The 15,829-nt window shown below is 47.5% G+C and overlaps 1 protein-coding gene across 3 annotated transcripts; it reads left to right on the top strand.

The window, feature by feature from the left end:
• Window positions 1–122: 122 nt before the first annotated feature.
• On the top strand, window positions 123–14,774 carry LOC124015759 (suppressor of cytokine signaling 7-like). Of its 3 annotated transcripts, XM_046331212.1 has the most exons (9): window positions 124–1,985; window positions 5,015–5,079; window positions 5,278–5,382; window positions 8,602–8,747; window positions 11,530–11,698; window positions 12,719–12,847; window positions 13,157–13,292; window positions 13,625–13,777; window positions 13,917–14,774. In XM_046331212.1, the coding sequence occupies exons 1-8, from the start codon at window positions 418–420 to the stop codon at window positions 13,752–13,754; spliced, it is 2,448 nt and encodes an 815-aa protein (XP_046187168.1). In that variant the 5' UTR covers window positions 124–417; the 3' UTR covers window positions 13,755–13,777; window positions 13,917–14,774. The 3 variants fall into 3 exon arrangements, with proteins under 3 accessions (XP_046187169.1, XP_046187168.1, XP_046187170.1); XM_046331213.1 differs by lacking the exon at window positions 5,278–5,382 and having other exon boundaries at window positions 123–1,985; window positions 5,015–5,085; XM_046331214.1 differs by lacking the exon at window positions 5,278–5,382 and having other exon boundaries at window positions 126–1,985.
• The last annotated feature ends 1,055 nt before the right edge of the window (window positions 14,775–15,829 follow it).

The following is a 15,829-nucleotide window of genomic DNA, read 5'->3' on the forward strand; positions in this document are numbered from 1 at the left end:
AAACGCCACCTGCTGGAGCATATATATTTCGGCCCCAGTTATCCCTCGCTTCGAGGAAAATCTGTATTTTCCAGCAGGTGGCGGTTTTTCGTTTTTGTGTGAGTATGGGCCTCCTTTATTACCAGAAGAAGTAGATTATTGATGTCGCCTCTGCGCAGCCGCCCATTACATCCATGTTGTTTCCGAAGATGGAATCGGCGTCAGCAATACTGAAGGAACGATTTAGATGTGTTTTTGTTTATTAGCATGCATTTATATATATATATTTTTCCCCCACGAGGAATATGGAACTTCAAATGGCGTTCGTTATGTAGAATGATGTGTTTGCAGTCAGCAACCGTGCTATTTATTTTCCTTAATATTATGTAAGAACAGAGTCGGTACGCGGCGCCTCTTGTACGGAATTGAGGCGTAATAATGAATAACGCACAAGATATGTCTCCCGATTTTGTCTTGATGCGCATGGTTTCTGCGGCTGAATATGACCGATTGGACGATGAGAATTTGACGTTGGGCGGTGGAGTGGTTTCCGGATTCGGGAAAGCTGTCTTGGGTAATCATGGCAACAATATCAACACTGGGTTTGAATTTGATCCGAACAACCCCACAGCAGGCCCGGCGATTCCGAGCAATCCCTCCCCGCACTATAGTTCACAGGTCGAGAGCCGGACGGGAGCACTTGACAGCGGCTTGATGCTGACTCGACCCTCCGCTTCTGATGCGCCTCAACCACCAGACTTCGCCGTGGCTCATCGTTTCGATTTCCCTCATGGCTCGGGCAGAGGGTCGCGAGCTCAGCTCATGGTGTTTCAGAACCTCCTTAGGACAAGCGACGGTGTTTTTGAATGCGGCCTCCAGCAACCTCCTGGCTTCCAAGTAAGTGAGGTTGATAAACAGGAAGCCAGTTCTGTCTGTGTCATGATGACCAGTGACCACAACATGGATGTGCAACACCAGAGGCTTCAGTGGCACCCCATTATGAAGCTGTCCAAGGTGGTCACAGATGCTGTTGACCTGGCTGGAGAGGGAGATGGGCTCTGCCACCGGCACCGCCTGGTCACTGATGCCATGGACTGGCCTCCGCTCCTGGACAAGTCTCTCTGCTTCGACATCCTGGACCCCCGGAAGACCTGTTCAACAGGGGACACCAACTACCACCACCAACTGGACGATACGGTGCTCAACCTGGCCCGGAGGCTGGGGGAGCTGGGCCAGGCCTCAGAGATGCTGCTGAAGGAGAGGGGAGAGATGAATCGCTGTTCCTGTCAGAGCATCCTGGCTTCGGCAACTGGGGGCATGGGCCCCGGAGAGGACCCTACTGAAACCAGTGATGCCCTCCTGGTGCTGGAGGGCCTGGACTCGGAGGAAGTGGGGGAGCTGGGGATGGGCGGGGAGGAGTTTAAATGTGGTGTCCCCGGGCAGGAGGGCGAGACTGACACGGGGCAGGGCGGGCGGGGGACTTTCTCCAGCAGTTCCCTCACGGGACTAATGAGGCAGGTACACAGGCTGGCCGGGGAGGCTCGTGCCTGTGGCCCCCAGGTGTGTCCCTCCCCGCTGGATTCCCTGGGCTCTGCTGTAGCCTTAACATCTTCCTCCCTGTCTCTGGCCTCTAACACCACAGGCCAGCAGGTGGTGGAAGCCTCCGCCACCCTATCTGGCACCTTACCCTCACAGGACCCTCCCAGCCAAACCTCCCAGTCCCAGCCCCAAAGCAGGGCCACAACGCCGAAGTTAGGGGTGATGTTGAGAGCCACCTCACCCTTAGTAGTAGAGGGGGCAGCAGGGGGCGAGAAGACGACCAGAGGGAAGTCCAGGAAAGGCTCTCTGAAGATCCGTCTGAGCAAACTATTCCGGACCAAGAGCAGCAGCGGCTCCAGTCGCCACCTGGACAAGAGGCCCTCGCTGGCCTCCTCCACCTCCTCCGGGGGCAGCCAGATGGATGTGTGGGGCTCCGGATCCACCAGCACAGACCAGGACACAGGGAGGTGAGGTTAAGGAGCGGGAAGGGGACAGCCCTGGGTCTCTGACTGGGTCTTTAAAGAGTGTTGGTCTAGCAGGGGGGACTGGGAGAGGACAGGGTGGTGAAGCTGAGGGTACGCCGGCAGCTCTGCGGTCTCGGCTAGTGTTGGTCTAGTACAGTTATAACCTATTAGTGGCTTTACAGGGGATTATTGTAGTGCTGGAGGCACTAAAACAATGTGGGCGTACTAGAGTTATTATTATGGAAGTTAAGCTGTTAGTAGCTGAAATGAAGGATGGTTATAGTGCCACAGGCAATAAAGGTAGACTAGTGGTTAATGGAACCGCAGTCAATTTTCCCAGTGAGAGACAAACATTTAGATATGAGAGCTTTTAGCTCACCTCGTCAACAAAATCACATGTTACTCTTATTCAGCTGTGTTATGATTAGCGCTGAAAACAGTACGAGAAAGATGATTTAACTTAACATGTTCTTGAAGAAGCTGGAACTCGGGCCTGTTGAGTAGAAGACCAAATGCTACAGTACAGTAACGGCTGAGAGGGCGATGACGCCACGTACGTTTGACTTTGATTACGAACTTAATCTCCCTTCTTAGGCATGATGTGTTCTGAACTCCCAATTCAGTGAAGATTCAAAACGTCAATCGACGTTGCCGCAGTTGTGCGTTTGTTCACACCTGCTTTTATTGTAGCCTTGACAGAATGCTCCGCAGTTACTGAGATATTCTGGCATCCAGAATGCAGTGTATGTTGTATTTCACCTCCTGGTATTATTTGGCATACCTCGGCACCATCCTGGTTCGACACTGTGTGTGCTGAAGCCAACTTTTCTACCGTTGTCAAGCCAAGGCCGTACAGCCTGGTATCATGACCATGAACAAACACCGAGACAAAGTTGCCTTAAAAGCACAAGCAGACCGTTGCAGCAGGCAAAGGCTATCTCGCCATTTTGTCGTTTACGAAACCTAGGTTATGAACTTCATATGGTTACTAACAGAAGCCTCTGGGGGGGGGGGCTTGCCATACGAATGCCATGTTTTCATCCTCATGCCGTTGGAGGCCTTTGTTTGTGTCGGAGGGATACTGGTACGATTAGGCCTAATGTATCTAATGTCAGAGAGTGGCCCGTGTTGGCTTATAGGCTTTAGTTTTGGCAGGAAACCACCACAGCGCAACTGTGCCTATTGGGTTGCCGGTTGCCACCTTCAGACATGTGGTTCCCTCTGTTTGCCATGTAGATTTGGCCTAGCAAATTTGTCGTGAATGCAGTGTGTTGTACGTGTACCTTTTTTTGAAAGCAAAGCAAGCAGCTGGCCCTGGCGAGGACATGAACGTAGTGTAGCAGTATAGCCCTTTTCATTTTGTAGATGCCCTCAGTGCATAGTTTTTGCTTAATGTTGTCAAAAGTCGGGGGAAACAGTCGGAGCTAGTTTTTAATGAGTTCAGCCCGCGGATGTTGGACCAACCTGCCAGTACAGTGTGTGTGTTCATTCAACATGTCCTTTGAGAAATGTTAATGTCAGGGATTTTCAGGGTGTATAAGGGAAAGGCCAAAACCCCCCCCAAATACTAGTGTCACCAAACCTAGTTCTTCTGAAATGCATACACTAGCACTTCCCTCTTTTAACAGCCCTGCTAATAGTAATGTCTCATTTCTGTCATGTTTTTATCTTAATATTATTATTATTTTTTTTTAACTGTCGGGACAGCTGGCATCTTATTTGACCCTTCAAACGCTCACTGGCTCACTGGCTGACTTGCTGTCGTCAAATCTAGGTCAGGTTCATGATCTAACCAAGCCAGTCATCATGTCTCTCTGTCTGAGCACGGCTCCCCTTAGCTCCCATATGTTTCCTTTTGATTCTCAATGCACAAACCTGAGATGTGTCGTTACTGAACATGATGGGAAATCAGTGTTCCTCTCCAGGCAGTTTATTTTTTTCCCCTGCTCTCGGCGAACATGGCTCCTCTTCTAAGCGAGGGGAAAGGGTGTGGGGAGGGAGGTAGGCTTGTGGGAAGGAATTTGTCGGTGGCGTGGGGGGGCTGAATATCAGCTGCTGTTTACCCTGCTGTGCATCAGGCTTAGCTCAAGCGGCATGCTGGGTGTTCCCCACTGGCACTGTCACTCACTAGCACTGTCACTCTCACACACACACACACACACACACACACACACACACACACACACACACACACACACACACACACACACACACACACACACACACACACACACACACACACACACACACACACACACACACACACACACACACACAGGTTGGCCCCCGCTGCACAGAGCAAAATAATCTGGCAGCCAGCAAGGCAAAGCTATCACCCTGGCAGGCCTTCCAGAAGCTTCCCAAAAAATCCCCAACTGTGGAGTGGTGCTTTGTTTTAGGGGGAAGAGTTAAGCTAAGGAGGGCTATCCAAACAAGAAGTTACATCACAGAAATGCTCCAGTCAACGAAGGCTTGTGTAATCAGAGGAGCTCTTAGTGCTGCTTCATATCAATTTAATAGCGTAAATCTTAAGCATGTCTTTTTGCTTCAGAAAATAGGCTATATATATCTATTTAAAAAAAACATGTATCAAACAAGTCTGTTGAAATAGACAACATCCTCAAGAACCTCAATGATAATTTTGCGTCGCTGGCTGCTGACTTCACAGGGTCAATGTAGGTGACTCTGCTTAAAAAAAAACGAGCTGATTCGAGGGCACTCTGTTAGATCATAGCTGGTCAGGTCCTCTAGCCAAAGGTAAGTGTCTGACCCACTACATCCTAGAGGGGTGCGTGGCAGAGATGGATCTCAGTCCTTGGTGTCGAGGCACAGTGTACCCTTGAGAAATAGGCCGCTGGTTTCCCCTGCACCAGCTACAGTAGCTCATACAGTTGAAAGGTCGAAAAGTCATGAGGCTGAGAGAGATGGTTAAAAAATGAACGGTGTGGGATTGAAGTGTTGCTGATGATGCTGGCTCTTAGGACGAGGTAAGGGCTTCTCTTATGTTTGACCCTCTCTCTGTCTCTCCACAGCAAACTCCAGCACTCCAGGCCCCAAAGTGCCTTCTCTCCGGTGGCCTTCGGTCCTGCCTTCACCGGTAATTGTGTGTACTTGAGTGTTTGTGCGCTTCTGTTTCCGAATGTGGCTTTCGCTTCATGTCGATGTATATGGGTCGGTAATGGGTGCTTGTTGTCCGGGAGAGTGTGCGACTCACATACGCATGTACACTTATGTGCCATATAGGATCTCTTCCCCCCCTGTTTCTCATTGTCTGTCCCTGGATCTCTCCCTCCAGGTGAGACTGTGTCCCTTGTAGACGTGGATATTTCTCGTAGAGGGGTGAACTCTCTGCAACCCCCGACACCTCCACCTCCGCCCAGGCGAAGCCTCAGTCTGCTGGGTACTTTCCTCTCTCTCTTGCTTACATTTCCTTGGTGTTTCTGTCACGTCACCCTCTTCTCCATATGTGACCCTGCTGCTGGGCTGCCCCTTTTCACATTTTTATTTTTTTCTGGGCCTTTTCTCCTTTTCCACAAAAACATTGGTGCAAATGCAAAAGCACATTGAGGATTTGTGTAAGGGCCAGATGTAAAAAAATAAATTATATATATATATATTATAATAGTATATATATATTTTTTTACATATCTATCTATCTTGGAGGGTTAGAAAAGGTGGTCAGGAGTTAAGCATGGTTAGTTTCTCCAATCTCAACAGCAATAGTTGCTGCCTCAATGTTTTATAGTTGGCATGTGCGTAACGGTTCACTGTGTAAACCAATTTCAGAAACTCAATAATATATGCCATTTAGCAGACGCTTTTATCCAAAGCGACTTAGTCATGTGTGCATACATTCTACGTATGGGTGGTCCCGGGAATCGAACCCACTACCCTGGCGTTACAAGCGCCATGCTCTACCAACTGAGCTACAGAAGGACCACAATAGTTCTATACGTGTTAGGACGGACACTAGCACATTTATGGTTCATTTATGGTTCAGTGCCATTTGGGTCTGAGTACAACAATGACTCATTGGTTTTCTGTGACTTCAAATGCATTAGGCCTTGTGACTTACGGTACAGGATCAGAATTGCAGAACTGAATTTGATTTGGTTGACGAAGCTCTCTCTCTGTCTATCACTGTGTGTGTGTGTGTGTGTGTGTTACTCCTAGCTTTCCTGTCTGCATTGCAACTGACTCATCACTCTGTTCCTCTTTCTGTGGGCTGTGTTGGCCTCAGACGAGGTGTGGGTTTCTTTCTTAAGACCATGTTCTAGTAGGTTGGCACTAATTAGCGTTAGTAATGTGGTCGACGCTAAGGCTGAGACCGTCATCAGCCTGAAGATACACACAAGTCGCGATGCAGTCAGGATCAGACAATGGTACGGAGAGCACTTGCGTTGCTGAGGCGCAGGTAGTTTTTTTTGTTTTTTTGTATGACTAAAGATCCCACATTTTCCTATTAGCCTACTTCATACCTATGCCTCTAGCTACTAAAGCCGTTCTGGTTCCTCTGACCTGGGCGTCCGGCCACACTTCCTCGACACACGACAATCATTAGGGGCTTAGCATCCAGGTTGCGATAGAGGTTTTGTCCATTTTAAATGTAGGATGACGATACTGGAGCTCCAGCAGCATTTTGGAGGACAAACGAGACTAAGGGAATGGGGATACAGATGGGTATTTCCTCGATGTCTTGCTATGCCAACGTCTGTCCGTCACTGCTTTCTTCATACGCTCTGCCTGGTGTCATTGTCGCTCTGTGGCTTCACTGTCACATCACTGTGTGTCGGGATCCCACTTCTGACACCAACAGTACCCAGTTTGGATGTGAGACACTCAATGAATATCCATCCTTGTGGTTTCTTTTGAGGCAAAATGTAAGCTTATGTAATGTTACCACCAAGAGTCCTTTCTCTTATGGTGTGACATTCAGCCATCACTAGGATCAACTTAAAAGGAAGCCAGAGGAAGCCCACATTTTGCCATTAGATCTTTGTAAAGTTCAGGGTGGTGGTGGGCCGCAGCCTGGGCCTTTCCTCGAGAGTGACGTGGGGGCCTCCATGCAGTCGCTGCCCCTGCGGCCGCTTCATCCCTCCCATGCCTTCATCCAGCATAGCCTCAGCCTCAATGGTAAGAGCAAAGCCGGGTCAAGGGGGGCTTACCAGTGGGGCACAGGGAGATACTCATAAAGACAGGCTGGAGAATTGAGTAATCAGAGGTGATTTTTTTTTTTAGAAGGGTACACGGTCCATTTTACTGTGACAAATCTATCTCATTTCAGTTGGTAGGCTGTTAAATCAACTCGATAGATGATGGCCAGTTTTCTCAAGTCATGAAGGGGTTAAGAATGAGTTGCGTTGATTCACCAGCAGTTCATTTGAACTCCTATTGTTTGAGACCCAACAAACACAGTAGGAGAGGAGAGCCAATACGACTCTAAATGGGAACAATTTATCATAGGTCATTTACTATGACACAAAGGTTGACATTTGAATGTCCCCCTCTTCTGTTTTTAACGTTGCTATAAAGTATGTGGTAATTGCATTGGTGCAAAGCCAGTATAGTTTCTGGACACTTAATGAGTTTAGAATAACAGATATTCTGACACAGTAGGGTTAATGTTTGGGCTATTATTGCTTTCGCTAACAAGGTTGTTTCCTCCTCCTCCTGTAATCATTTGCATATGCAAATACAGACTACTAGCATTGTTTTTTTTGTTGTCATCTATTGAGCTACGTTATATCGTCAGAAATTATAGTGTGTAGTTAGAGCTGACGCGTCTCCGGGTTTCTTCGCAATTCCGTGTTCTGACACAGAATCATATGTCCTTCCACATTGATATCCGAACACTGGAACAGTGCAACCTCCTGAATAAGCCCCTGCAGGTTTACCAGACCATTTCTCTTTCTTTAATAGGGCCGGCTCAGAGAAAGGCCTTGGAAAATTGGCGTGATCAGAGGCAGCAGGGAAGGAAAAGTAAAACGGGGGGTCCCTAATGAAGAACAAGATTTAGAAAGGGGCAGATAACGAGACTCGTTACCATTTTCAGGAAAAGGATAGCGTTGATCACCATCTCTGGAAAATGGCGACATTATAGTTTTATCGTAGGTGTCACGTTGTGCACACGGGACGTATGATTGTGCCCAGTTAAGCCTGGTCAATTTGCATGATGTTAAAACGGGTCTGGTTGAATGATTTGGTGATTATGTTCAGACAGACTGGTGAGATTGTCAGAGACCTGAGGCAGATGAAGTGACTATCCGTTTTGATGGCCGTCTGTACCCGAAATAGACATGAACTTATAGGCTACTCCTGTACATGCATGATATACAGACATATATTCGTTATATTATCACAGACGTGCCATTCCACACTATATTTGAACCTTTCGTTTGTTAGGTCACATAGTCAGGACAAATGACGCACAAGTGTTCTCCCTGAGGTACACACTTGCTCATGCTTCTTTTAAGCAGGGTGAATTTATGGCTAACTTTTTAACATTTCTGGAAATACCATGCGTTTCTAATGGCCATTTTACAGAATGTTCTCGTAGCCACAATTGCGAGTGAATGATGGACCCTGGATCTGAGTGTGTGTGTGTGGCCCTGTGTTTCAGATACGTTCCTGCGGGGCCTCCCCCGGCCCATTCCGCTGCCTGGCGACGGCCAGAACCCGTCTCGGGTGGACCAGCGCCCCATGCTGTGCCCACTGAGCCGCCCCGATGCCAGCAGCTTTGCCACCAGCCTCCGGGAACTGGAAAAAGTAGGACATGTCACGTGTACATGGGCACATTGACATTCTTACAGACACGGTGCTAGATTCAGACATAGTCAATGTTCCCTTAAGCTGCATGCGTGCACGGGTACGCAGCTCCCCCAGGGACTGCCGCACATGAGAAATATCAGCCTGCGCAGAGAAGCACAGGATTGAACTTGAATTGCCAATAATTAGCCACTTTCCATTCAACATACCGAAACAAAACAAACTATGCAAGAGATTTTCTTGTAGGCAGAACGCACCGGAGTAGGATTCTATTGCGTTAACAGGCACGACTCAGCCTGTCATCTGCAGACCAGTGCGGCAAAACCAATCCGAGCTGCAGTGTCCTAATGTGCAAATAAGACCATTGCCATATATGGATCTGTGTCATTCACTTTGAACTGGACTGTGTTTACAGCATGAGTGGTCGCGAGTAGATGCGCTTGTTTTGAGATCAAAGCAAGAGCTGCATGTCGCCACATTTGTTCAAATTATTTGATAGTGAGTTATTAGACCAGTTATAGCAAATGTTTTGTCAACAATGGGGGAGTGGTTGCTTCCGACAAGAGCGCAAAACGGGGATTTCTAGTCATCTTTGAAAAGCGAGTCAGGTAAAGAAAATGTTTCTGTCTTAAAGCGGCAGTGTTGTATTTTGAAACGGGCTTGAATAAGCCAAGTAGGCTTGATTCTGATTCTCTAATAATGGAATGGGAGTAATAATGAACTTTATTTTGTAAAGTGGTTTCTTGCATCGAACAACCTATTTTCAGTGGATAAACGGGTTAATGACAAGCCCTGCATTTTGTGCTCCAAAAGTCTCACGGAATGAAGGCCTACATTGAACACCACACATTGGCTGCTGCTGTTTCCATGTTAAAATCTAAAGGGATGAATTTTCTCCATTGTTTTTATGGAAGGCCACTCTGATAGGCCTACCTTATGAGCAAATAGCCACAGTAGGCTTCTTGGCCACTGTTAGAATTCTATCTTAAAATGGTTACAGCCTCAGTGTTCCCAATAAACGCTGGCCAAAAGTTGCACAGAATTTTCACAATATTCAAGTTTGCGCTCAGCAGACTTAAAAATGTGTACGTTGCCTAAAAAAACAAGAGGGAACATTTGACACGGTGCTAGATTCAGACACGGTGCTAGATTCAGACACGGTGCTAGATTCAGACACGGTGCTAGATTCAGACACGGTGCTAGATTCAGACACGGTGCTAGATTCAGACACGGTGCTAGATTCAGACACGGTGCTAGATTCAGACACGGTGCTAGATTCAGACACGGTGCTAGATTCAGACATGGTGCTAGATTCAGACACAGTGCTAGGATATCAAATGTATTTATAAAGCCATTTTACATCAGCAGAAACCCAGCCTAAAACCCTAAACGGCAAGCAATGCAGGTGTAGAGGCTAGGAAAAGCTCCCTAGAAAGGCAGGAACCTAGGAAGAAACCTGGAGAGGAACCAGGCTCTGAAGGGGTGGCCAGTCCTCTTCTGGCTGTGCCGGGTGAAGATTATAAGAATACATGACCATTAAGGCCAGTTAGTTCTTCAAGATGTTCAAACTTTCATAGCAGGGTCAAATAATAATCACAGTGGTTGTAGAGGGTGTAACAGGTCAGCACCTCAGGAGTAAATGTCAATCGGCTTTTCATAGCTGAGTATTCAGAGGTCGAGACAGCAGGTGTGGTATAGAGAGTGGAGGGGGAGATGAAAACAGCAGGTCTGGGACAAGGTAGCACGTCCGGTGAAAGGTCAGGGTTCTATGGCCGCAGGCAGAACAGTTGGAACTGAATCAGCAGCACGACCAGGTGGACTGGGGACAGCCAGGAGTCATCAGGCCAGGTACTCCTGAGCAAGGTCCTCTGAGAGAATTAGAGGGAGCATACTTAGTCACACAGGACACCAGATAAGACAGGAGAAATACACCAGAAGGACAGACTGACTCTAGCCCCCCGGCACATAGACTATTGCAGCATAGATACTGGAGGCTGAGACGGGGGGTCGGGGACACTGTGGCCCGTCCGACGATACCCCCGGACAGGATCAACCAGGCAGGATATAACCCCACCCACTTTGCCAAAGCACAGCCCCCACACCACTCGAGGGATATCAACAGACCACCAACTTACTACCTTGAGACAAGGCTGAGTATAGACACAGAGACACCGTGCTAGGCTCCGACACAGAGGGTGTGTTCGTAAATTCACCCTGAAGTGCCGGAGTGCGCTCTGGGCGTTTGTAAATTCAGAGCGTTGTCATATTGTCCGTTCTAAATTCAGAATGTTCAGAGCGCACACTGGACTCCCTGGCCCGAGGAGTAGGATTGATCCGAGAGTTCTCACCTCACAACGGCAATTAGCCTGCTAGCTACTTCCAGACACAAATATGAGAACACCTCAATCTGACCAGTTTACTGGCCCTAGCAGAGCTGGTTAGGCTGTTATGTTATCCGGTGCGTTGGTGACTGATGCGGGCAACAATTTAATAGTTTTTTTGCCAACGTTTACTGGTACCAGCCATATTTAACGGGTGTTGGGCGTTTGTAAATTCATCAGTTATTCTGCACTCTGGTGCTCTCAGACGAGAGTGCTCTGAAATCGGAGTAGATGGTCAGATTGAATTTACGAACGTGCCCAGAGCTAGGTTCAGTTAGACAAGACTAAGATGATGACAAACACATCCCAGAACACAGGCAAATACTTCTGACACTACTTGTCTATAGATGTGCGTTGCGTGTATATTTGATGTGAATTTGTCTGCATCTGTGTGATCATAGTGTGGCTGGTATTGGGGTCCTATGAACTGGGAGGATGCGGAGATGAAGCTGAAGGCCAAGCCAGACGGAGCGTTCTTGGTGAGGGACAGCTCTGACCCCCGGTACATCCTCAGCCTCAGCTTCCGCTCCCAGGGAGTCACCCACCACACACGCATGGAGCACTACAGAGGTGAGTTGCACACACACGCACGCGCGCGCGAGCAAGCATGCACACACACGCAAGCATGCACATTCACACACGCTACATGTACTCTACGTTAGGGGTGTTCCAATCTGGCTGATACTCGTAATCGTATCCGGAAATTGACAGTTGATAGTCGAATCGGATGATACTCGTGATCCGAAAACGTGGAAGTGTTTAATATGCCTAAATAGATGTCGGGAAAGTGCCCATCTCCCTGCACGTTTATAGACCAAAACTAGCTGCAGACGAGGAGCAGTGCGCGAAGGGGCGTCTTGTCTGTTTCTGTATGCAGCGAGTTTGCTGTCAGAATGCGCATCAGTGTTACATGTTTTTTAGACACTATGCACATTTTTATTTATTTTTTTGTAAAAAATGTTTTTAAACCTTTATTTAACTAGGCAAGTCAGTTAAGAACAAATTCTTATTTTCAATGACTGCCTAGGAACAGTGGGTTAACTGCCTGTTCAGGGGCAGAACGACAGATTTGTACCTTGTCAGCTCGGAGATTTGAACTTGCAACCTTTTGGCAAGACATTGATAGGAGGAGCCAAGCCAAAATAAATGATCAGACTGAAACATGCGTGGAGAAGTGACCGGGTGAAATTGTTAAGTAAAGCGGGTGGACGGAGAAATACAGCTTCACTCTATCCAATCAGAGAAGCAGGAAGTTTTCACGGCGCGTCTTGCCATTGGATGGTTTCACGGCGCGTCTTGCCATTGGATGGTTTCACGGCGCGTCTTGCCATTGGATGGTTTCACGGCGCGTCTTGCCATTGGATGGTTTCACGGCGCGTCTTGCCATTGGATGGTTTCACGGCGCGTCTTGCCATTGGATGGTTTCACGGCGCGTCTTGCCATTGGATGGTTTCACGGCGCGTCTTGCCATTGGAGTGGTTTCACGGCACGTCTTGCCATTGGAGTGGTTTCACGGCACGTCTTGCCATTGTGCTAACTACTGTCTTTAGGGTGTCTTATTGATTGGTCTTTTTCTCTCTTTGTTCACAGGAACCTTCAGCCTCTGGTGTCACCCAAAGTTTGAGGACCGCTGTCATTCTGTGGTGGAGTTTATCGAACGAGCCATCATGCACTCCAAGAACGGAAAATTCCTCTACTTCCTGCGCTCACGGGTCCCAGGTAAGAACCTACCAATCAGAGTGGGACACATCTAAATGACAGCTCCGTCACTGTGTATGGATCTGAATCATAGGTTACATACAGCACCATTTTAAAGTTGCTATTACTAACATATATATTTAGCACTGTATTGTCAATTAATTAAGGCATAGGTTTGTTTTGACTTTACTATATTTTTGAAATTAGTGTTGTATTTGTATATGGTGGAGGATATAGTTCACTATCTAGGGTAGAATTTAGTATGCTTATGATGTGTGTTCCTGCCAATGATGTACATTACTATGTGTATGGCTATGGTTCCTCCTCCAGGCCTCCCCCCGACCCCGGTCCAGCTACTCTACCCAGTGTCCCGTTTCAGCAGTGTCAAGTCCCTGCAGCACCTCTGTCGCTTCTGCATTCGCCAGCTGGTCCGCATAGACCACATCCAGGAGCTCCCCCTTCCCACGTACGTAGAAACACAACACCTAGATCTACACACATTATAGAAACAACATATAGACCACATTCAAGAGCTCCGGCTGCCTATCTACATGCACTGCCCTGCATAGACCAGTGACTCATGATATAGTGCCCTCTAGTGTACAAAGTGAAACATTTGAAGGCAGAGAAGATATTGGGATTTGTGTGCAATGGTGGGATTGTTTAGGATATTGACATAATGGAAGATTTTGATAGTGTGTATTGGGATGGTTATATTTTCTATCCATTGAATACACACAGGCAGATAGTTCTGTATTGGAAGGGCTTGTATAAAATGTACCCCGTCTCTTCCCGTAGGCCCCTCATAGTCTACCTGCGAAGGTTCTACTACTACGATCCTGAGGAGGAGATGTACATGTCAGTCAAGGAGATGGGGCGGGACACGACCACCCAACTGGCGACTGGCCAGCTGGAGTCTCAAACGTAGCATTTGGAGGATCATTGGATTAAGTGAGTGATGGACGCTTGGGCCACCAATTGAGCAGTGTTGTGAAATACATTTATACTGAAATACTGTATTCGGTACATTATACAATTGACTAGTGTGGCCACTGGTCAGTGCATATAATGTCCTTATCCTTTGTTGCAGGTTTTGTTTTTTTATACACGGGAACAGCTTACCTGAAGACTGATGGTGACTGTGCTTGGGGACAGTCTCGCTCAAATCCTCTTGTGCCAGACTGTGCACTAATCAGCGCTCTTGGTTGACTCGGTATCCGGACGTCTGGGGCAGGTTTTTGGATGATCCACCCTCCTCCCTTTTTGATTGGCTCACAGAAACTGGAGGAGGGGCAGGGGATGAGGAAACTGCACCCACCCGGCCAGTGAGGAAGATATCTGAACGCGGGGCTGAACTGGAAGACCTGACTACTTGCCATTGTGCTAACTACAGTAAGCCCCCCCTCCCCCAGCTAAGACTGGACTTCACTGCAACGTCGAAACGAGCGCACCCTTGCGCTGGAGGCTAAGACGATAGGTTGAGAGTCGAAGTATATGCACTCGTCCTTTTTTTTTTGTATCCCTGCACTGAAAAGGTCTGGGAAAAGGGACCCCTGGTTGTTTGGACCAGAGTATAACAAGCTGTCTATTGTATGTCAGCCAAGGCGGAGAAACTGTACCCGCCTTTCTGATGTGATGCATTCTCAACGACAGAGAAATATCATTTTTTCCTCTTAAAATATTTGGTTGCCAATGGTTTGATCGGCACCTTTTTTTGAATTGACTGCCTGAGCTGTGTGTGTCTGCGTGCCTGTATGTGTGTGTAAATACTGCGTGTCGGCGTTAACTCTGGTTATCCACCAACAGCTATTTGGTGGCGTAACATCACCGGAGGATATCGTGGTTGGCTCTCAACCCTGGAATCCAACTGGAGTTCTCTTGCTATACTGTCATTGAGCAAATGCGTTACCAGAACAAATAATAATAAAACTGTTGATGGAATTTAAAACATGAGAAAAGCGCCTTACTTTACGTCTATGGCCGAGAATTCAATCCAAGGACACCAACAGAAAAGGCACATTGTTGGCTGTTCAGTGCGTTGCTCTGTAACGTACTTTGGATTGAGTATTGACCTGTCTGTCTGTCTGTCTGTCTGTCTGCTTGTGATTGTCTCTCCAACCAAACACACCCTACCACAGAACTACGTTTTTCTTCTTCACCCCAGTCATGTTGGTAAGTAGACACTAGTTGGCGCCAGAACCCTGAGGAGGACCAAATTATACCATCCTGCAGTCGAACACTCCCAGCTCCTCCCCACACACCCCACAGTAGCTAACAATGTTAGGGTGGTTGCAGCATCTCATTTACATCTCGTCAGGATCTCCGCCGTGTCTAGGCCTACAAGGGCCTTCGGTAAGACTGGTTGGAAACAATGGGATGTGAAGAGGTACCAAATCCGTACGTTCTATATGATAAACCTTTACAACTTACTGAGATATACCTGGTATAAGTCAGAGGTAGCCAACCTTTTTATTTTCTAGATATTTTCAAGCTTATACTTCAGTGGTTGGTCTCTGTGTGTGTGTGTGGGCACTATATGCATGTGTGTGTGTGCTCTTTTGCTCCCCCATGTCCCTCTGATAAACTTTTATTCTCTGGCAATATCACCGCAGGGGAACAGTATGCTGATGTGTACATTGGCAAAGCAGTGAGGGTGTGCATGTATTTATTGTTGGTGTGTGTGCACTGAATTAGTCAATTCCTCTACCTGGTGGAGTGTGTACTCATACAGTATGCATGTCCTTTATTTAGGCTAATATGTGAGATACAGCACAAATGGCAGACGTGACTAAAATAATAGTTGATGGTTCGGGTGTGTGCAATGACTTGGTGTGAGGAGGACATTCGTTAAATGCAACAAGGCCCGAGCTGCGAAATGAGTGAGAGGAGGGGCCAGAGTTTGAATAGCGCTTTATGAGAGATCAGCAGCACCAGTGGAGGCTGCTGAGGGGAGGACGGCTCATAATAATGGCTGGAATGGAGTAAATGGAATGGTACGAAGCC

The sequence above is a fragment of the Oncorhynchus gorbuscha genome, linkage group LG26 (genome assembly GCF_021184085.1).
Source record: "Oncorhynchus gorbuscha isolate QuinsamMale2020 ecotype Even-year linkage group LG26, OgorEven_v1.0, whole genome shotgun sequence".
In the NCBI taxonomy this organism is placed as follows: Eukaryota; Metazoa; Chordata; class Actinopteri; order Salmoniformes; family Salmonidae; genus Oncorhynchus; species Oncorhynchus gorbuscha.

Coding starts and splice junctions, on each gene's coding strand:
- LOC124015759 (XM_046331212.1), top strand. CDS start 418: ATGAATAACGCACAAGATATGTCTCCCGATTTTGTCTTGATGCGCATG. Junction 5,080..5,277: donor CTTCGGTCCTGCCTTCACCG/GTAATTGTGTGT, acceptor CTCTCCCTCCAG/GTGAGACTGTGTCCCTTGTA. Junction 13,293..13,624: donor CAGGAGCTCCCCCTTCCCAC/GTACGTAGAAAC, acceptor CTCTTCCCGTAG/GCCCCTCATAGTCTACCTGC.